The sequence below is a fragment of the Castor canadensis genome, chromosome 4, assembly GCF_047511655.1.
Source record: "Castor canadensis chromosome 4, mCasCan1.hap1v2, whole genome shotgun sequence".
Lineage (NCBI taxonomy): Eukaryota > Metazoa > Chordata > Mammalia > Rodentia > Castoridae > Castor > Castor canadensis.
In genome coordinates, this window is record NC_133389.1 from 98,592,933 (window position 1) to 98,616,044 (window position 23,112).

Sequence of the window (23,112 nt, forward strand, 5' to 3'; positions counted from 1 at the left end):
GTTTCCTTGTTTCCTTGTTTCTATTCCTGTTTGCCACTGAAATTTAATATGAATATTTAGAATTCCTTATCAGATGGTTAACTTCATGGATAAAATATTACTAAAAATATAATTTTTATAAAGAAATTGTGACCCATGGAACTTACTTTCAGCATAGAATACAAATAATCCACAAAATAATATTTAAAACCTGCTCATGACCAATGATTGGAAGGAAAGAAAAAAAGAAAAAATGAGAAGGAATTTTGAAGACTCTGATAAATTTGGTCTGGATGAAAGGAAGGACTTTCAGAATATTTACTTTGAAATGTGACACTTATGAGATGGTAGAGCCCCTCCTACAGATCTTGATTTTTGTCATTTTTAGCTTAAATATACCTGTGCTTTTGAATTATTTTGGAAGTTAAAGTTAAATGTTCCAATACTGTGACAAGAAAACTTACTGGTTTTTATACTCCTCTTCTCCATTTCTACCTCTCTAAAGTGTTGTTAAGCAAATGATTAATGGTGAGCTTTTTTGGGAAGTTCTGAAATCAGAGTTAAGTAGCCAACATGTTATTGTTTATGCACCATTTGTTTACATCATGGATATGAAGTCACGCAGGGCACATGTGCCCACTCACACACACACACACACACACACACACATTCACACACACATTCTCACATACTCACACACACACATACATGTACTTCCCTATAGCCTTTTAAAACAAATCTTGCCATCACACATTTTCTTCTTAAGATAATATTGTCCAAATTTACATCACAGGAGTTCTTAGATTATTTCTTGGTACTATTATATCAAAAAAGAGTGATATTCAGAATACTTAAAGACCCCGTTGAGATGCTTTGGAAGATATGGGTCTCATAAGTAGTCATGAGAAGTTCACACAAGAATGCCAAGCAGCACCCACTATTAGCATGGAAGAGACTGAGAGGACCAGGAACTCCCAGTCATAATGCTGGTAACATAGGCAGATGAACTCTTTTATCTCCTGGAGTCTGAACTAGCACTTAGCAATGAATATTCAGAGGCTGGTATTTATGAATGGCCACAGGCACACCTTGTAGACTCCCACCAGGACCAAAGGACTACAACTGCGAGTGGGTACTCATGGTTTAGGACAAAGATTTTTTTTCCCTACTTTAATATTTTGCTATTTTAGCAACACATATGAGCATACCAATACATATCAGGTGACTATCAGCCCTGGGTATAGCCAAAAATGTTACGTAATTACTTTTTTTCCCACTAAATCTGCTACTTATTAATGATCTTCATAATTCAGAGGCCATTTTTAGGTGAAGAAAGAAAAAAACTAAAGAGTGGAAAGTCAATTTGTTACAAAATTCATAAAATTATCAAATCTTTAATATTGTACCATTCCATTTTTCATTTTAATAAATAGATTAATAATGAATCAAGTTTAGAGAGAGTGAGCTAGATCTTCCCTGGAAATTTCAACACAAATTCTATGTATCACATTACTCCACTGATCAGAGAAATTCTTAGTATTGTGTTAGTGAAGACAGCAATACAAAACACACATATGTTCCTTATTTAATCGAGAGGGATTTTGAACCTATTTTAACTGCTATTTTTCCCAAGATATTTCGTTTTAAATGTTGCCATGTCTGAGCAAATAGTTTATGCAATAAGATTACATCAGAAACAAACTTCAAAGAACTTCTTTTAACATCAGCTGAGAGAATATTAACAATTGCATGACTTTCTTCATATTTTGTTGTTGTTGTTATTGTTGTTGTAGTACCGGGGCTTTAACTCAGGGCCTTCACCTTAAGCCACTCTGCCAGCTCTTTTTGTGATGGACATTTTCGAGATAGGATCTCACAAACTGTTTGCTCAGGCTGACTTAGAACCACAATCCTCTTCATCTCTACCTCCTGAGAAGCTAGTATTACAGGCGTGAGCCACCAGCCCCCAGCCCTGTTCATTCTTTTACTTAGGTATTCTATAATACTTTGGATTTATATTGTGGTAAAAGTAGGAGAGCATGAGTTTAGAAAATATTACAAGAAAGAGATGCAAAATCTAAGGCATCACATCAAAAAATCACCTGTGGCTCCTATGATAATACGCCAGGATGTAGAATGAGGGAGATTGACAGTGGAACCTTCTCACAGAAGTAGTCTTGTGAACAAGATCTGAGCTAACGAAGTATCTTAGTCCATTTTCTATTGCTATAATTGAATACTTACAGACTCGGTAGTTTTTAAGGAATAGAGCTTCATTTAACTCATGGTTCTGAAGACTAAGAATTCCAAAAGCAAGCCTCTGGCACCTGGTGAAGACCTTCTTTCTGCATCATGACATGACAGAGGTCATTATGAGGTGAGGCACAGCAAGTGTGCCGGCCCTGATATTTCTTTCTTTCCTTATTTATAAAGCCAGTAATGTCATCCAAGGAGCCATACTTTTATGACTTTATCTAATGCTAATTACTGACCAAAGACTCCACCACCAGATAAAAATGAACATATTTATTTGGAAGTTAAATTTCCAATATATAAGCTTGTGGGAGGAACACATTTTTAGGCAAATGAGGAAAGAAAGAACATCCTGGAGTAAAGGAGAAGTTGATGCAAATAGAGGGAGGGAGGTATTGGGCCTCTGAGACAGAAGAGCTGAAAGAGAGCAAGTCATACACATCTTTAAGAGCCATTCCAAGAATGAGGACTTATATTCTGATCAGAATGGAAATGTTCAGGCTATTCAAGACAGGACTGTGATAATTTGTGGATTAACTAGGAAGTGAGGTGGTTTATTCACTGAAAACTGCTATGTTCATATGCAGTTGTGTCAATATGAGTATATAAAAGTATCTGTGTGTAATTTTGAATAAGAATGTATTGAAAAATTGAATAAAGTAGGCAAACAAGAGTAGAGTGTCTGTTTTTTCCTATGCATATATATTATTTTCTCTTGAAGGTAAATTGATAAAAACGCTTAATGCGTGGCTGCAGAGTTTTGGGAGAATTGTTCTTTTCCTTTATTTTTAAGATACTGCCACCTAGTGATGGTTTTGTATCATCACTTTGTGACAATCTTATTCAAGTTAGCATCTTCCAATCTGTTCCTCCAAACAGTCCCATTTTAATAATTCATGTTTTCTGCCGTCCATGTGGAAAAAAATGTACATGTATTAAAACATATCCTAGGAGCTGCAAGTGATTTTTTGATTCTATGCCAAGGCTGTGGGCACAGGGCTTTTAATAATGGTATCCAGTAGGTAAAATTTTGTGGTTTCTTCAAAGTACCATTCTTTATAAATAATTGATAATGATATAAAAGTAGTGACATTTCTGTTCCTTGAGTTTTCCAAGAAAAGTTGAGTTGTAAAAATAAAACCCAATCTATGAAAAGTTCAGTTCGAAAGATTGCTTCATAAAACACTATCATTGCTCTAATGAGAAATGTTTGAGTAGAAAGAGGATTTCAAATTCAGAACGATTTCAATTTTTCCCAAATAGAATTCTAGTAGTATAAATGTATCTTAAAGTAAAATACAAATTAACAAACCCGTATGCATGTCTATTAAACCTAGTCGTTAGTCTGCTATATTTTGACAACCTCAAATCTTGATGGAAATTAATGGTACTGCTTCCCTATCACTCTCAAATTCGATATTCATATGTGCACCTCACCTGTCTTACTCATATGACATGTATTGCTCATTTTTTGTAAGAAAGTATAAATCTATCTCTCCAGTCAAGAAAAAGAAAAGAAACAACAAAATCAATTATATAATATAAAGAACATTTTTCTTTGTGAAATACTAGATCCAGCCATATCATAATGAATATAGTTTTTAATTAACTTTTCAAAATACAGAGTTTTCTTTGTGAAAACTACACTGTGAGGGAGGGGCAGAGGAAGCACCTCTTTTCCATTATAGACCATGTAGTAACCATGGCTTTGTGGGCCATACGTTTACTTGTAACTACTCAATTCTGTTACCACAGGACAAATGCAGCCATGGACAATATTTAAACAGATATGACGGGTACTAGTTGTGTTGCATAATAAAACTTAAAGGTCATAGTTTGCATCTCTCTGCTTTAGGGGAAATTCAATATTTTGAATTATTTGTACTTTTCTAGATTTTTGTGCTTTTTTGTTTGGCTTTATTTGGGGGCAGATGTTGTTAAGACAGGGCCTTGCTAAGTACCCCACGCTTGTCTCCATCTCACTATGTAGCCCAGACTAGCCTCAAACTTATAGTCCTCCTACCTCAGCCTCCAGAATACCAGGATTACAGGCTTGCACCATATCCACATTGGGTTAGTTATGCTTGAGAGGTGTTAGAAAAATTTTAAAATTGGTCCTGCCATTTGTTTCCTGTTATAAAGAAAGCGAACGAATCAGATTAGACCCACCCCCCCATGACTGGATTAATATTAATTATGAATTTGAGGAAAATACATCCAAACAGTTGTCCAGTCTGAGATAGTATTGTAATTAAATGACATGAATTCAGATTATGGTGATGAAGAAAAGAGAGCAAGAATTTAACAAGAATACTTCTGGATGCTTAGCTTACATGCTAAAAGTGGTCATAATAAAGGTGTGGCTAAAGGTATGGCACGTTAGACTTTTGTTCTATAGAAGGTGACCTGCAGCAGGTTAGTGCCAGGTGAGTTGGTCAGGTGTGAAGCCGGGCAGCAGTGTGGTTTGAGCTGCTTCTGGAGGTGCTGGTGTGGATGCTGGAATATCGGCCTCACAGCTGGCTCAGTATTGGTACAACAACTAGTCTTTTATCTGAAGTTTAAAAAAAAAGACAGTTTAGGCTGCCTCAGTCCAGGAGTATTGATCTAATGACACCTGTTTCACTTTGCCGCTAACACTGTGTGTTAGAAAAATCAAAATGAATTTTTCGGAGCAGACACAATTCACCTCCTACCATGTACTAGCCTCCTGTTATAATTCATAATCTGCTATCATCCTCAATAACAGGTAGTACACCTGTTCTATAATGAAGCTTGCTCCTCCCTCCAGAACTTGTCATTGTGACCTCATTCAGTTATGCAACTCTGGACTGGTGAGATGCAATGTCACTCAGGGCCTCAAGAGCAATCGAATTGGGGGCACCCTATGAGGACTGCCCAATCAGGTTCAGAAACAGAAAACAGCGGGTTTTGTGATTTTGCACAGGTCTTTAAAGCTCACCATCTGCCACAGTCTTCAATTTCTCTCTACATTGTCTTCTCTATTCAGGATGTTCAGTTGGCTTTGCCACAGAATCTCTGACCCTGTGAATTGTCGGACTGAGACAGATCCATAGGGAGGACGCCAGGCACCCAAGTACAAGGATAGCACGTGCGGGTCAGCATCCTGTTGAGCAAAGGAGGCTGTTTGTAACCTGCAGCAGTGTGTCTCCCCACCATGTGCTCCTAAGTCTATAGGCCCAGTCCACCATTAGAGCAGCAAGCATGGGGGACCCATCTATCTGTTGGGGTTGGGGGGGAGCTTTCAACCCCTTTCGGCTGTTGGTGTGAGGCTGGGCAGGCAGACAGTATAGGGAGCATGTCCTGTGACTTCACCTCCCATCGGCCACTTCTGGCCACCTGCCCTCTCTGCTCCCTCTTCCCAGTGATGAGGAGGTGTCCGGTGTGTGGGAATGGTAGTTAGCACAGGGGAGGACCAGAAGAGAAACAGACAGGTTGTGTTCTGAAAATGAGGCAGGGGAAGGGATGGCAAAGCAGAGAGATAAAGGTTAAAGAATTGAAACATGAAGAAAGACACATAGCACTGGGGGAATGAAATAGCCAATAAGTCACATGCAGCCATATGTGGGTTGAGCTTTGCTTTTTTGCTTCTGTAACCTGCTTGCAAGGGTATATAAGGAGACACCTCTTTGTTCTCAGGGCTCAGTCTTTGGACATGAATCCCCTGAGTCTGTGCCAGCACAATAAAATGTTGCTTCCTGCTAAAAAAAAAAAAAAAAAAAAAAATTGGTCCTGCCAAAATATTTATGTCAAGAACATTACTACTTTAGGGCATGTAATTATTATCTGTGCACTTTGTAAACTAATAACAGATGAACTAAGAGATACAAACACTTTACAAAGTTTTACAATCTCCATTTAGAGAACATTTTCCTTTTCTTTTAAAATTCATGTTCATGTGGAAAACTGTGTTCATATATAATAAATCAATATATTTTCTCAGTAAAAATTGCAGTGTTTTGATATAGGGAAAATAAAAGTATTTTGATCCTTACTGTTTGGGACATTGAATAATATGTATTCTTTGCTTCAGTTGTCCCTGGAATTTTAGTGGAAATGCAGGCTTGCTTTCTTCTCTAAAACAGGCTGAATTCTACTAGGAAGACATACAGAACACTTGAAACCATATGACAAGTAAAGGACTAAGACAAAATATAGTCAGATCCTGAAAAGCTGTTAAAACTTAAGTCAATATATGGAGTCAAAATTACCCATGAAATGATCTCCCAAACTGTATGATTTCTTCTCTCTGTCATCGGATAGGCATCCCTTTTAAAAAATTGGATACCAAATGGCACAGTGGGCTCATATTAAAGACCTGTATTGAGTCAGTTTATAGATCTTTACTTACAGAACAGCACTGAACATGCATTGATAATATTGTACTGACGGGAACTAAAAGAGTCTAGGGCAATAACTGATCATAACCTCCTATCTTATTATTTTCTTCTATAGCTCCTACTTTTGAGTAGAATAGCATCTATTCTTCCTAAGATGTGAATTATGCCTCACCCATTTTGGATCAAGTATATATATGTGTTAGCTAGTTCTTGCCATGGAAATGCAATATAACAAAGCATCTCAAAATTTGCTAGCTTGAAATAATAGTCTCATTTTTGTGTGTGTCAGCTGATCTAGTTAGGACTTGGCTGTCTCAGTTAAGTTCACTCCCATATCTGTGGTGACTGAGGGTGTAGGAGAGCTGGGGATCTAGGATGAGCTCAGATGAGAATGATTCTTTCCCTTTTGTCTCAGCCAGCAGGTTGGCAGAGGGCAAGACAAAGTCACTCGTGTTTTATAAGACTTTGCTTATGTTACATGTGCTGATATTCTGTTGGCAAAACAAGTCATATAGCTAAGCCAGAAGCAGAGAATCTCACCTCGTCCCCTGTGGGAAGACAAAGTACATAGACACAAGGAAGAACAAAGAATCAGAACCATCAGTGTGATTGACACAGTGTGTGTACTGCTTAAATTAAATGGGATGTAGGATTAAGTGCTAACCCCTAAACTCTGAACTCCTTCACATTACTAGTATTCACTAAAGCAATAGTTTGTAGCTTTGTAGAAATGGAAATCTTTTATATTCGTAAAAATCATCAAGGATCTAAAAAGAGGATTTACTATGTTTATATCTACCTGTATTTATACTTTTAACTAAAGATAATTTTAAAATATATTTACTTTAGAATAACAACAAATGCCACATTAGTGTAAGTAATATATTATAAAAACTTGTTTTCTAAAACAAAAAAAGAGTTTCATTGTTTTATATGTGGCAAGTCTCACTAACATCTGACATAATAAAAGATAACTGTCTTTTTATACTTGCTTCTGCATTCCACCTTTCTTTTTCCTAAAGATGAAACATTAAAAAGCTGTTATTCATGCAGGCATGTTGTTGAAAAAGACAGGATTACTTTAATAAACTTTTCAGCCAATTGTGGATTTTCTTAGCTATTTTTTTATTATTGTTGTTCTGGGATACTTTGTGCCATTTACAAAAGTTCTTACAATATATCATAGTTGAATTCACCCATCATTCTCCTTTATTCCCCATCCCCCCACTCCTGTAACAATTTCAACAGGTCTCATTTTTTCGTTTTCATACATGAGTACATTGCACCAAAATTTGACAAGTAAACCTTCTTAGCAGTTGTGGTATGGAATTTGAAAGTAAATCACTAAACTGTTTACTCTGTTATATTAAACTGCAGTGGTTGAACTTTTATTTTGAATAGATTTTTTATCTATACATTAAATGGAACATCAAGCATTTCTTATTTGGAAACTACTGCTCATTGAATAATATTTGAAACTTTAATGTATTAAATTGTAAAATATTTTTAAAAATATATATTACCACTAAACTCTTCAGTAATATCTCTTAATGCTGGGTAGTGGTGATGCTCAAGGAAGGGGACACAAGTTTTCCAAAATTCTAATTTGTCTTGGACACTCTAATTTTATCTTTAGGTAAAAATACTGTGAACTATTTTATTTAAAGTGACAATCACCTCATTCATTTAAAAAATAATGTCTTTAAGTACCCAAACTTGAATTACAATTGTCTATCAGTTATTCTTTAATACAAAAAATGGCTATTTCAGCTTGCAACTCAAATAATTGTACAATTGCATTACTTTGAGACAATAATTCCAATTCAGAAAGTGACCAAATATTTTTCATGTACCTGTTATATTAAACATAAAAATTGAGAATAATAAACACTGATCCTTTTACAGCTTTAACAAGGAAATTTTTAAGTGAACCCTCCCTGCCTCACAAGTGAATAGCTGGGACAAATGCAATGACTACCAGCATAGTTTGGTGTTGATTCCTTGGTTTCTGCTAAGGTACCTGAAGTTTTATCTCCTTCACTACTCTTGCATTCTGAGTGCAAATGTCAACCTAGTGGAGAAGGGAAAGAATATTGATTTAATCTGACAGGCCTTCTGAAAGGGTCTTGAGAATTGTGAATCTCACGTTTTGAACTATAACATCAAAGAATGAACCATTATTTATGACATATGAGTTTGCCAATGACTTTCTTAAAGATAATTATACTTACTATTTCTAATCATTTAGCAAATTCAAAATTTGTCATGTTCTTCCCTAGGGTTGCTTTGTTGGCTTTGATCTAGCACACGCAGTTGGAAATGTTGAGCTCTACTTACACGACTGGGGAGTTGATTTTGCCTGCTGGTGTTCCTATAAGGTACAGGCTAGTTAATATATTTATACCTTTTTATATTATATTGGCATAAGTCTAAATGAAAAACTAGATGTATGGCCTGTTTTAAGATATGAATTACTTACCCTTATGTCTTTCATTTTGTATTTTCTGAGTTTAGTTAATAGTAGTAATATGCCTGTATAATGTGATAATTTATTTCCAGTATTTCCACCACTATAGAGAATTTATTCCTTTTTTCTTTAATTCCTACAGTGCTATGAAAAAAATCAGGAGGTTCTGGTGAAAAAACCCCATACTTGCAATTTAATTCAAATTGAGTAAGGTCCTTGACTGTGTGTGTATGTGTGTGAAAACTAAGTTATGAAATTTCTGCATACATAAATATAATCCTTAGAGAATCAGCATAGTATTGGTATATAAAGACGATTTAGTTGTTGGAGAACATGAAATGAAGCCAATTTAAATTTAGCTACTTTTATTATTTTAATATTTTACGAAAAACTAATTTGAATATATGAACATTGCAGTCTGTTAGGTCTAATAGTAGCTGCTATCTACTAGCTGGGGCAAAATTTGGCAAAAAAAAAAGAAAAAAAAATCAATCAGGCTGGCCTGTAACTATCTACGTGTGGCCACTATGTATGGCTTGTTTTTCTTTCGACAAGGTGACCCAAGATTCTGTTTTATCACAAAAGCTCAAACAATCACATATTTTGAATTGGTCAAAAGTTATGGTTTCATTAACAAATGGAAGATGACTATTATTTATTTTTCTTATATATTCAGGTAAACTCATGAAATTATATTATTTTCAATCACAGTATTTAAATTCAGGAGCAGGAGGTCTTGCTGGTGCATTTGTCCATGAAAAACATGCCTATACCATTAAACCTGCGTGAGTACCATCTTCAGACTTTTCCTTTGTGATGAGCAAATTAATGTGTATTCATAATTGTGTTAACTTTACATGAGTTCCTTAGGATGCTATCCAATAGAAATATGGATTAGATTGTAATTGTTTAAGTGCTCTATTAGCAATGCCATACTTTATCAGAAGTAAATGCTTTCTGAAGAGTTCAATTGACTAAACAAGAAATTTAATCATAAAAGGGGAAGCTTCAATGCTGAAATGAGTCTCTGCAATCATGTAGAGAAAATGGTTTAATGCAAAAAAGCCACTTGAATTTTTTTTCAAAAATTAAACTTTAGAAAATTTCAGATTCCCCACATCGATGAATAAATCAAAGGCAACCAGAGCTGTGCCTAATAGAGCTTGAAATGTGGAATGTTATTATTAAAGTTATATCTACCTTTAAAGCTATAAAACTTACAGGATGGCTTGTAGGGAATATCATCTGTCCTGAAAGACTTTATAATCCATGAAACTTGAAGAAGACGAACACTGAACGACAGACTGACTACATAAAAATTAATACTTTTCTATTTTATATAAATCTTTTCATGTTTTAGAGCAAGTATAAATGCAAATGTAATACACCAACACATTTACACATTTTTATTTGACTGGAGAACTCACAAGTGCTCCTTTTATTTTTATTTCGTATGGCGATAAAGAAATAATATTCTGGGAAGTGAAAAAAGAAGCCTTTTTATAGTTGTTGTGTTGGAATGTGTGTAATGAGAACACTGTCTAGACTCTCAATGGATAATATTATAATGTTTGATTAGTTTTCTGAATCTTCTCAACCACTGGCTGAGTGGTATAATCTTTACAGGAACTAGAGATGAATTTATAGTAGATCTTGGAGCACCTCACATTTCTGGAGTTTGGTGCATATAAATCCTAGGAATTTAAGATGCTTTCTATAGTTAATTTAACCATGTTTAGAATTTCTAGAAAAATTTAAAATTAAACTGTGTATTTTGTTTAGACAGTGTTATCTTCCTTGAATATACTGAAGTCAGTACATTACATTTCTATGTCCCAAATCCTTTCAGACCAGTATACAAAGCATCTATTTATAAGAATACATGTATCTTCATGTCAGCATTTTATTTCTAATGAAATCATTGATAATATTTCAGCTAGCAGAATTGTTTTCCACATAAATAGTATAGAAGATATTGCTTGCTTTTGTGTGATGATTCACCATCCTCTCCATTTCTCCCTCTCCATTTATTTAAATTGTATTAAATTATAGCAACTCCAAGAACAAGTCGATAATGGTGGGGTGAAGGGGATAATCTACAGATTCTGGAGGAGGCCAATGGTAGAAGTTAAGCTCTGACCTTATAGTAAAAATATATTGCACTCCATTTCTCTCACCATGGAAGAGGAACAGGAAAGAGTGATTCAGTTGCAAAGTGTTCACATGTGCTTCATTTTGTGGAATCCCCAGATCTCTTAGACAGTGTTTAAGTACATGTTAAGTCTTTGCTCTCAGAAGAAAGACCATAGAGGCAAACCAGATTCAGCTTTCAGTTTGGTCTCTTGCTAATATGTAATCTCAAGAATGTTCTTCACCTCTCAGGGTTATAGCCTCATAATGGAAATAATATCTGTATCTATCTCATAGACAAATGTTGTGAGAATAAAATGATTTGTACATGTAAGGCACTAAGTATAAGCATTTTATTATATGCAATCAAGACACTGGACTATATAAAAATGTTCCAAAGTTGAAAAACAATGGAAAAACATGAGTGACATTTTTAAAGTGTCATTGGGGCATCCTTTAATAAATATTGTCTGGTAATTATTTAATACTTAATCACTACCAGTTTTTTTTAACTCCCTATGAATTTGCATGTTAACATGTGGACTTTTGCTCAATGGCGATCATTTTACTCAAGCAGAAAAGATAACCCCAAAGGTTATAATCTGTAACCTTACAGGACATTAAGTTTTGTCCATCACCAAGCTTGTTTCAGCAGGCCTTTGTGCAAATGATAGTGTAAATCACCATTCCTTGAAATATCTCTTATACCTGTCTTGCCATCTTACTGATACCTCCATTAATTATTGAGCTAAATGAGATTCTTCCTTCCCTCCTTTCTTCCTCTCTCCCTCACAGACTCCCTCCTTACTTCCTTCCTCCATCCTTCATTTCCTCCTTCCCTTCCTTTTTTTTTTTTTTTTGATGTACTCGTTTTTTATTTTGTTTTGTGTTTTGAGATAGTGTCTCACTATGTAGCCCAGACTGGACTGGAAATTGTAAGCCTCCTGACTCAGCCTCCTGAGTGCTGGGAGTACAGATGTGTGCCATCACACCTGGCAACTGAGATCGTTCTTGTGTGTTCATTTTATATTTGTATGAGAATTATGCTTTCAAATTAAAAAAATGTTATTATAAATTGCATTTTAATTAGTTAGCTTTGCAAATTGGTGGGATTTAAATCAGGTTTAACTGATGAAAGGTGCATTATAGGAAACCCTGGCTTTTGCTTTTCAAATCATTTATTTTCTCATAAAATTTAAGTTTCCATTAAAGTGATGTCAAAGTAATGGTGCTTCCAAGATCTAATCTTATTTCCCTCTTCGGTACAAGATATTGCACACTCTATTTAATTTATGTTAGAGAATTGGAGCTCTTTAGGAATGGGATGTGGCATATTTGCACAAGACGAGGATAAGGTGTTTTCAGATAATCTGTTCATTGTCCGTACTAGGAAAAGAAGTACTGTGCCATAACTTTATTTTGTGTTCCATGATATATTTTCCTTCATGCATCTATAAGTCAAACATCAACTGCAGGAAGACTGGTACAGTAAATAGTGGAAAGACTTGAAATGCAAAAATACCACACTGAGTAAAACTAATTTTATAGATGTTATAATGATGATAAATAAATGAAATTATTTTAAAAATGAGAGGAAGAAAATTTTTTGAGAATAATATTTATAATGCAGAGATAAAACACAAATTGAATGTGAAATTTTTATTATGAGAAATAAATCTATTGCCAATTAATAATTATATTTGAGTTATTTGGTCTCCAACATCAGATATTTAGCTGTTTGATAAACCTTCTACCACCCATACCTTTTCCACTTTCTTAGGACTTTACAGAGAGTACAGAGTCTTTTGATGCCTAAGTGCTAAGTATTGTAGTGAGAACTATATGAAGAACAACTGTAATGCTATGAATGTAGCTGCTAACAGTGCATGCTCTGTGAAGTCGTCTTTGTTGCTTAAGAAAGGGTGACATCTAGTGGCCAAACATGTTATTTCAAATAAATGCTGTCCAAATAATCACCTAACAAGTATTGTGAAATATATTTAAATTACTTAATTATATTTTTAATCATTTGATTATATATTTATAGCAGTAATGTTACATTCAAAATGTTCAATAAATTAGAACAGGAAGAAGGTGGGAGTAAAGGTGATGGAAATTCCAGGTATATCATTAAACCAAGGCTTAAATGTTCATCATGATGAGGTAAGAAAGGTATTACAAGAATGGCCCACCTAGAGCAGAGGGAACCCCAGGACTTGTAATACTACATTCTAGAATTTTAATATTTGGTATACAGTTTTGAAATAGTCTTTGATGTGATGTTTCCATTAGCAACAAATGAATTATCTCTGACCCAAAAGATTTCACTCCTTTTATTGTTTTGTTTAAATGAGCATGTTGGTCATTGTTCAAAACTGATGACCCAAGTCTTCCCCAAGAGACTTTGCCCAGGATGAGAGTGAGTAAATTAGGGCTCAAAGTCATCCACTGCACTGACCATCATAGCTCAAGCTGCATCCTTCAGTGGAATTTAACTGTTTTCAGATTTTTGTATTGCTTCTTTAAGACGAAGTCTTTCTAGATAGCACAGGCTGGTCTCAAACTCGAGATGCTCCTGTCTCTGCCTCCCAAGTGCTGACATTACATATGTGCACCACTATGATGAGCTGCAGTGTCATATTCTAAACCTAGTCTGAATATTTAGGGGAATTTGTAGTAAATGATGACTGGTTACAAATAAATGATTCTGGAAAGTTCACCTCCATCCCACTTTGGGAAATACATTTCAGTCTGCAAAGTTAATTATTGCCCTGAGATATGAAAAGAAATAGTGTATAAATTTGATAATCTAAAATGTATAACCAAGAAAAGTGCTTAAGTGACCTGGGATTTGCTTTAACTTTACAAATGTTGATTTTCTCTTCTATGTTGTTGAAAGCAATATCTACTGCTTTGATTTTAGATATGTGACTCCCACAGGGTGTCACAACATGCACCTGTAATTCCCGTCTTGGGAGGTAGAGGCAGAAGGATCAAGATCTCAAGGCCAGGGTGGGCTATGTAGCAAGACCCTCTCTCAAAAACAAAAAAAAACAACAACAAAAATCTATCAATCAATCAATATATCTGAATAGCATGACAGATTCTTCTGTAAGATCTCATAAGCTAAAATTCAATATACTCTAATATGAAAATGGAGATGTGTCATATGAGGTGTAAAAATTCCTTTTTCACTTATTTATCCTATTCAGCGAAATCATACATACTGAAAAATCACTGTTATTCACTTTCTACACTGGCATAACAAACCTCAAAATGACTCCATTATGTTAGATCACTTGAAATAGTCATATTCCCTGGGATATTTTGGAGAGTTTGAGCTTTTGTGAAGGTGAATAGTGAAGTCTATTGATAATTTTTATGAAATTGCTCTAATTTTTAAGTCATAACAATAGAGTTCCATAATCAATAAGGTATTTGATTGACAACTTTAGAGGGTTTTATTTATTTATTTATTTATTTATTTATTTATTTATTTTGCTGTATTGGGCTTGAAACTAAGGGATTGCACCTCCTACGCAGGTTCTACTACTTGAACTAAGCCCTCAGCCATCTCTACTTCAGTTGTTTTTTAAATAGGGTCTCATGGTTTTTTTCCCCCCCAGGGGCCAACCTAGACCACCTTCCACATAGCTGGGATGACAGACACATACCACCATGCGCAGGTTATTAGTTGAGATGCAGTCTTGCTAACTTTTTGCCTGAGGCTGCTGACTTCATTGCATGGTTAAGAAAAATTTTAGAACTCAGAAATGCAGTTATTTCTAATTTGACAACTAAAAATACACATCAATAATTCTCCAGAAATTTCAAGAAAGAATAAAAATGTGCATCAGACTCTTCAGCAAAAGACTTATTAAATATGCTTATGTCATGCGTGCCCCAAGTGCATAATTAATGCAATTTGGTTAAATCTTACACACATTTATTCTGGGGAACATTGACCTTGATGTATTTTACTGGGTGAGTAAACCATAGTCCAAATATTATCTACCATCCAAAACCTTGTTTTAGTTTCTTAGTGATCCTGTCTGACTTGCTACTTATCAAATTCCTGTGTACAACCTGGTTAATGTCTCCCTGTATAAAGGCCAATAGAACAAGGGGTACTGGTGGCAGTGGCAAGGTGTGTGAACTCACAAGACTCCTGATGATTTCAGGTGGAATAGACTAATAGTAATAGATTTATTGGTGAAAGTTTTTGTATAATCTCCAATTAAAGTGGGACGAAGCTTCCTGAGACACCTGTTCTACCTTAGTAAGGCTATTTATAGTGTTAGGTGTCAGTATTAACATGGATGACTGCTCAGCACAGCTTGCAACTGGACATCCCCTTTGTCTTCAGTAGTTACTTACCTGCCTTATCTTCTGTGCTATCATTTTCTCTGGCTTTCCCAATGGGTGTGATTACACTTCTGAGTTTATGAGTTTTCCCTTTGATTCTCTCAATGCCTCAGCCTTTGGTCCTCTTTCCCAGCAGTATCCCATCCACAATCATGACTTCAACAGTACATATTTGTAAAAACACTAAATTCCATTTCTGGAATTACCACTTTCTCATTTTTAGTCATTATTTTCATCTGATTGCAAATCACAAGATTCCTCATTATCTAAGCATTATCCCATCTCCAAGCATGCAAGGAATGCAGAATAATCACAGTTTGTCTTAACAAAAAAATACTAAAAAACTATCTACTTATAAAATGAGTCATTAAATGAACACACTTTCACAAGAAGTATTGGCGTCTACCTCTGTGAATTACTTTAGGAAGTCTTAATTATATAGAGTATTATAAGTATGAGGTAATGTGGTAAGAACACAAAGAAAGAATGGATTGTAAGGTACGATGTTTCAAGAGACTGAGGATTCCATGATGTCAGCAAAGTTCAAAGGCCGTTGAATCACAAAAACACAGATAATGAGAATACGTTAGTTAGAGCTGTTAAAAGGAGAAATAGAGGAAATTTGACAAGATATTTCCAATGCAAATGATTTGAATATCAAATATTTAAGTGAAGAACATTTTTATTAAAGTATAACAAAATTCAACAATGGATTTATTATTTATTCTTTACAAAAATTTCTGAATTATAACTTTAATACAAAATTTGAAATTTTCAGCTTTATATTTTAAGATAACAACTCAATCAATTTTTTTCCCCATTAGGTTTAAAATTGATTTAAGAGATTTTTTTTCCAATTTGTCATCAAATAATGAGAACGTCCAATGTGTCTGTATATACACACTATATGTGTGCATACATATATATATGTTTCATCCAAAAACTAATATGATTAAGTGCACCTTTTATCTTACTGCAACAGGCTTATCTTTCTAAATGGCTCATTGTCTTATCATGTAAAGGAAATGAAACTAAAAAAATAAAATAAAACTTTCTTGCCAGGTCCCAGTGGCTTACACCTGAAATCCTAGTTGCTTGGGAGGCTGAGATGGGGAAAATTGTGGTTGAAGGCCATCCCAAGCAAAAAGATCAGGAGACCATCTCACTTAAAAAAAAAAAAATCTAAATGGAATGACACGTGCTTGTCATCCCAGCAGTGGTGGCAAGCCTAGTAAGGATTGTGGTCCCTGCTGGCCTGGGAAAAAAGTGAGACCCCATCTCCAAAATAACTAGAGCAAAAAAGGTTGGAGGTATGGCTCAAGCAGCAGAAAGTCTGCCTAGTAAGCACAAAGCCTTGAGTCCAAACTCCAGTACAACCAAAAATAACAAAACAAAACTTTTTTGGGCTGGGATGTAGCTCGGTGGTACATAGCTTGCCTAGCATGTGTGAGGCCCTGGATTCGATACCAGCACCAAAAAAGAAAAGACAAAAAAAAAAAAAAAACTTTTTTGATGGAAATAAATGTAGTGTATTTTGTATAATTTCAACAGCTTAAGATACATTTGCAGAAATACCACTTAAATACTCAAATAAGTGATTCAAATGACAAACAACACAAAATCAGAACCTGTGTCCTCTAATTAGGGGCCTCTAATTAGAATTAATTTGAGTGAATTTTTAGATGCCTGATACTATAGAAGTGGAGGCATCCATGACTACCTCAGAGCTGCTGGGGAAAAGCTTGAGCAAGGAAGCGGAAAACTCACAGACACAAATCCTCTGTAAAACAGAACGTACCGTTAACTAAGTGAATAAATTTACTCTCCGTTACTTTGAAAGATGAAATTGTTGCCTACAAGAGAGACTCGCTTCATAAATTTCATAAATTTCAGGAGGTATAAAAAGGAAAAAAGAATTACTTAAATGGCATTTCTTAAAGGGATTTGTCAAGTGATCTTTCTCTTTTTATTCTTTCACTAGAACTTTATGGAACCAGAGTTATTGACTTAAAATTTTAAAACCTGCCGCATTATCATAAAATTGCCCTTTTCCCCTATTTCTACAATAGTTTAGAAATTAAAAACAGTGGTAAAATAAGGTTTGCTTCAAGCTTTCAGTTCTGGAGTCAAACTCATGAAGTGAGCTACAGCTGTCCCCTGCCTCAGTCCTAAAAGTAGACCAATCACTTCAAGAAAATCATCTATGAAATCATGACATATAACGTGAGCTTATTTTTCATTTAGAAATTAGCTTTGATCAATAACTGCAAAAAGATTCCTTATTTTCTTGGCTTAGCAGTTTTTATTCTGTGAAATTTTTCAGTTAATTTCTGCATGTGATGAATTTAAGCTGTGATCATAAAAATAACTTATTTGCATTGAGGTGTGATCACATTTAAAAATAAATTTAGTAAATAATCTTGTTTTTATTTTCAAGTAAGGCAATAAGGTAATACAAGCTCTTAAAAAGCCAAAATAATAATTATTCATATTAAAAGATACATTATGGCCATGTTTGCTTTCAAATCACTACTCTAGATAATGATGACACAATCGTTAATTTGGGTACACTGAAGCCCTTTGAAACCTCAAAATTTATTTTCTGTTCTGAAATTACAGTGTGTCTTCAAAGATATGTGGGGTCAATGATCCTTTCAAATATGAAAAGTCAAACTTGTCAAAGAATTTCAGTTCTTGTTTTAATTACTTCAAGTTTTGTCCCAAAAGTGACCTTTGAAATCTGCAGGGTTTTTGTTTTAATTTTTATTATTAGCTATGAAACTCGATTGCTAAATTTTTATACATATATATATTTTTGGAAAATGTTTCTAGCCCTCTGGATCTTTATAATTGCCAAAAGAGCCAGGGAAAAAGCTGTAACAACAGTGTGCCCAGTACATGTGATGTGGATGGCCTGGAGAACTGCCTCATCATACACTGACCCCAGGGGCATCCTGGTGTGTCCAAGACCAGAGGTCTGACTTCATCAACGAGCAGGAATAAATTGCTTAGAACAATTATCTAAACTACATGACTTATTTCCTGTTTGTTTTACCTGTTTTTATTCCTCCAAACAAGGGAATTTAATTGGGCCGATTATCCTTTTGTCTATCACTCTCCTCAGCTGCTCATTATAGGTGGAAATCTTTGCATACACTTGACGTCCTGCTCCAATCAGGTTTGGTCAGTCTCAGAAGATTTGGTACTGGCCATGGCAATTTAGGCAGACAACAGCCATATGGCATTTTCTTTTATTGAGGAGCTTATGGTCCTGCTATGATTTCATGTTTATACAATATGATGGAAAATCAATCATAAATTCAAATCTTAATTCCAAATTCTTTTAATATAAAGGCATTGTCATATTAATCTTTCTTTAATAATCTACAGTACCCAAGAAATATTTTTAAAATTTTTATTATAGAATATATCATTCTTCTTTTATCTCAGCATTATAGACCACTATCTTGTAGCATATGGAAGCATTTTTACTTCACAAATTATTCTCAAGGGGGTGTGATTTATAAAATACTGAGAAATTAAATATGTATTTCCATATGCTTCTATGAAAACCAAATATATACATGAGAACTAGCAACAGACAATTTAAATCCTTCATGAGATTTTAGTCAACATTAATAGAAAATATTCAAACAGGTTTTCATTTGGTTTGGTTCAATTTTCTGAGACAGGATCTCACTATGTAGCCCAGGCTGGCTTTGAACTTGTGATCCTCTTGCCTCTGTTTCCCAAGTGCTGGGATTATAGGCATATACCACCATACCTGGCTCAACTTATCATTTCTAAAGTATTAGATCAAGATATCTTTTTCTTGGTTCTTGTACTTGTACATCAATATTATCTCAAGAATTATAAATCAATTATTTCAAGAAAGTATGCTCAAAAACATTTCAAAGACTTTTTTATTAATGTTTCACAACAAAAATATTGATTTAGCTCACATTATTCTGAATGTTCATAAATCTATTTTCATTATTTAAAATTTATCATTTTAGTAAGTGTTTTTTTATGACTGTGTGCATTGTACAGTTAGCTCACTGGACATATTTGAACAAGTCTCCTGCAGAGTGAGATTTGAGGAATTAATTGAATATATAGCAGAACCAAGTGTGGCACCAATGTTTACAGATGGATGGGCAAATGTGAGAAAGAAAATGAACTGAACTTAGTGAGACCACCTCAAACTACTTTCTAGAGTAGCGTTAAATCTCCTGACATAGCACTGAGCATAGTAATTGTGAAGTAATGGATTTTTTTTTAGAAAATAGGAGTTGTTAGAGATCTTCTTTTCTAAGAGTGAGGGAGTAATATTCTACCTGCTAATGTCATGCTGTATCAAGTCTTATCTCAGGCATACTTGGGGACTGGTTGCTGGTGCTACAGAATGAATGTACAATTTATGGGCTGAAGCAACCTGTTTTGTCACTTTATAAATTTTTTGTCTCTGTTATTAGAACGTTTGAATCTGCTTTTACTTTTCCTGCCAATGCACTGATTAACAATTGTTTGCTCTATGCTTTTTCTCTCATTTTTAATTTTTCTTTGGTTATTTTTTATTTCTTGTTTTAGTTTATTTCTACTGCTTTTTCTGATCCTTATTCCTATACATGGCTCTATCTTCTCTCTATATATACCTAAACTCCTGTTATTTCTGAGCTCCAGTATCTACTTGAAAAGCAACAAATGTGTGTGTGTGTTTCCCAACTTTTTTCTCTCTCACTCCATGTGACAGTTTAACATTAGTGCTCTGCTGTGAGGCCATGGCTGAAGAACTTGATCAGGTGACATATATACCCACTCAACCATGTCCAAATCCTACTTAAACAACCTTATTTCCCAGAAGACAGATATTCAGTATACTCAGTCCCATGTTTGTTTGAATTTGGTCATCCAAATTGGACTGATTGTCTAGAAGACGGCCAGGAGAGGCTGGAAGAAATTCTCTGGCTGATAATAGATGAATAAAGTTTGGAACAACCCAAAAGGAAGAGCATACAAGTCTATAGTTGCTCATTAAAAGAAGTTAATATGTTTACTGACTGTTGCAAAAGAACTTTGACTTGTAATTCTTAAATTTCATTATGCCCCTGAACTGTATTTGCCCTAATTAAAGAAATATTTATTGAGTATTATTTTCTAGACAATTTTAAGGTATTTGGAATGTACCAACAAACAAAGCAAAGCTTCCTGTCTTCACCAACCTTCTTCAAGTCTATACACACAATATAGAGCCATTTTTTTGGTATTTGAGAAATCAATAAGTCTTATGAATAATTTAAAAAGCATCAGAGGAAAAAGTGTTACATAAACACCTTATGGCGGAATCCTTGGCAATGCACAGTATTAAAAACGTGTTTGTGAAAGACCATATTGAGAAAATAAAATTAAGAGGAGTCAAAATAAAGGGAGAATGGGCAAATAGTTGCCTATGTGAAGAGTTCCAGGTAGAACAAGTATTTTACCAAAAATAAGAGTATTTCTTGGGTGCTTGAGGAAAAACAAGAATGTCAACATGGGCAAAATAAGTTACGTGAACTGGAGACAAGTAAATGAAATTATAGAGATACAGTCACCAAGACAATTCTGACCCTTGTTTGTCAACATAAATTTTTGGATCCCCCGACCATTTTGGCCATAGAATGACATGACATAATAACTTTTGAAATGATCACTTTGGTGACTTTGTTGGGAATAGGCTTTATGAAGGTAAGGGGTGGACTTTCCCAGATCTACTAGGGAACTGTGATGATAAACAGACTGGAGAGAAGAATTCAAAGTAGGAGGGTAGTAGAGGTTATAATGAGAAGTGGTAAGATTCTGGATCTATTCTAAGAGATAGATAGCAGCTTCCATAAAAAGTTCAAGAAGAGAAATATAATAAAGTTTTAGTTATGAAAGATATTAAAATCTAGAAATCTATTGCACAACATTGTATGCAGAATTACAATATAGTATTGCACACTTAATTTGTCAAGGGGGTAGTGTATACTTGCCACAATTTTTTTAACAAAAGAATAGAAACATGAACATCAGTAAAGAGATGGATATTGGCAATAATATCAAAGGGAGATGCTAAGATATACTAATGGCAGGTGGGAGGAGAGAAGGTAGGATGGAGTTAACAGTTACTAGGAAAATGAATGATGATAACAGAGAAAAGAGAGGTTAGAGGAACACATATGAGGGAAGAATCAAAGATGAGTTTCATGTTTGAGCAAAAGAATGCTGTTATTAGTCTTATGTTACACACATTTCATTTATCAACTAAATTTTTGAGCCTCTATTATAAGCAGAACAGTATGCAAATCATTATTAGAGATGTATTATTAAAACCCCACCATCCTAGAATTTACCATTTGGTGGTACCAGCACAGGGAAGGAGAGAGGCTAGTGGGACCAGCCTGAAGGGACATTTAAGCTGACTGGAGAAACACTCAAAATTCAGTCAGGCCCCAGGGGAACGGAGTAGCAGGGTTTCTGGGCAGGGCAGATTTCTGAGCCTCTCAACAGAGGCAGAGCACTAAGGCCCTTCTATTCCAAGGAAGAAATTTTCATCTTACTTTACAGATCAGGGGAGGCATGATTGTTATGTAGAACATGATCACAAACCCTAGTCTCTTCATCTCTGTAGGTCTCGCTTTGCAACAAGAGAAATAAATAAACTAGGGAACCCCAGGAATGTTCTTTCTAGCTTTGAAACTCTGATTCTCAAGTGATAAAACTGAAACCTCAAATTAAGGTGAAGTACTGGAAGTGATAATACAGGAACTGAAAACACTTGATGAAAATCTGTACCTCCCTGACCTTTTTTACAAAAGGGAGATGCAATAAAGCACAGTAAGTTCAGACAACTTTTTACTAAACTATACTGCATCTTTCCCAGCCTTTTGCTTTTCCCATATGCAGAAAAGTGCAATGTACATATTTATTTATATTTTAAATGTAATTAAATTTTATTTTTAATTACACATAATTGTACATGTCTATAAGTGTAGTGAGATTTTTTTGATACATGTATATAATGTGTAATGAGAAAATTAAGGTAATAGCATATCCCTTATCTCACACATTTATTGTTTCCTTTTTGGTAGAACATTCAAAATACTTTTTTCTAGCAATTTTGAAATGTATAATACATTGTATGGCCTATACTCACCTTACTGTGTTATAAAACACTAAAACCTTCTCCTCCTTTCTAGCTATATTTGGTTATCCATTATCCAAACTCTTTTATCCTCCCCTCTGACTTTTTCCTAGCCTCTAGTGACCACTACTCTTTTCACCTCTTTGAAATCGACTTATTTAGCATTTACATATGGTGAGAAGATGCAATATTTGTCTGTCTGTGCTTGGCTTATTTCATTTTACATAATATCTTTCACTTCCTTCCATGTTACCACAAATGATTTTAGCGTTTTTCTTGTTGATTAGCATTCAGGTATATACATATACATTTGGTCATTCATCTAGGGATAGACATCTTAGTAGATCACATCTTAGCTATTGTGAATAGTGCTTCATAAACATGGATGTATAATT

The 23,112-nt window shown here is 34.7% G+C and overlaps 1 protein-coding gene across 6 annotated transcripts in view; it reads left to right on the plus strand.

The window, feature by feature from the left end:
* Kynu (kynureninase) overlaps positions 1 to 23,112 on the plus strand; it is a 114,600-nt gene that overhangs the window by 54,642 nt on the left and 36,846 nt on the right. For all 6 annotated transcript variants that reach the window (XM_020160794.2, XM_074070669.1, XM_074070665.1 and 3 more), the window contains 2 exons: positions 8,870 to 8,968; positions 9,769 to 9,842. In XM_020160794.2, coding sequence (XP_020016383.1) covers positions 8,870 to 8,968; positions 9,769 to 9,842 — 173 coding nt within the window. The remainder of the gene's footprint in view (positions 1 to 8,869; positions 8,969 to 9,768; positions 9,843 to 23,112) is intronic.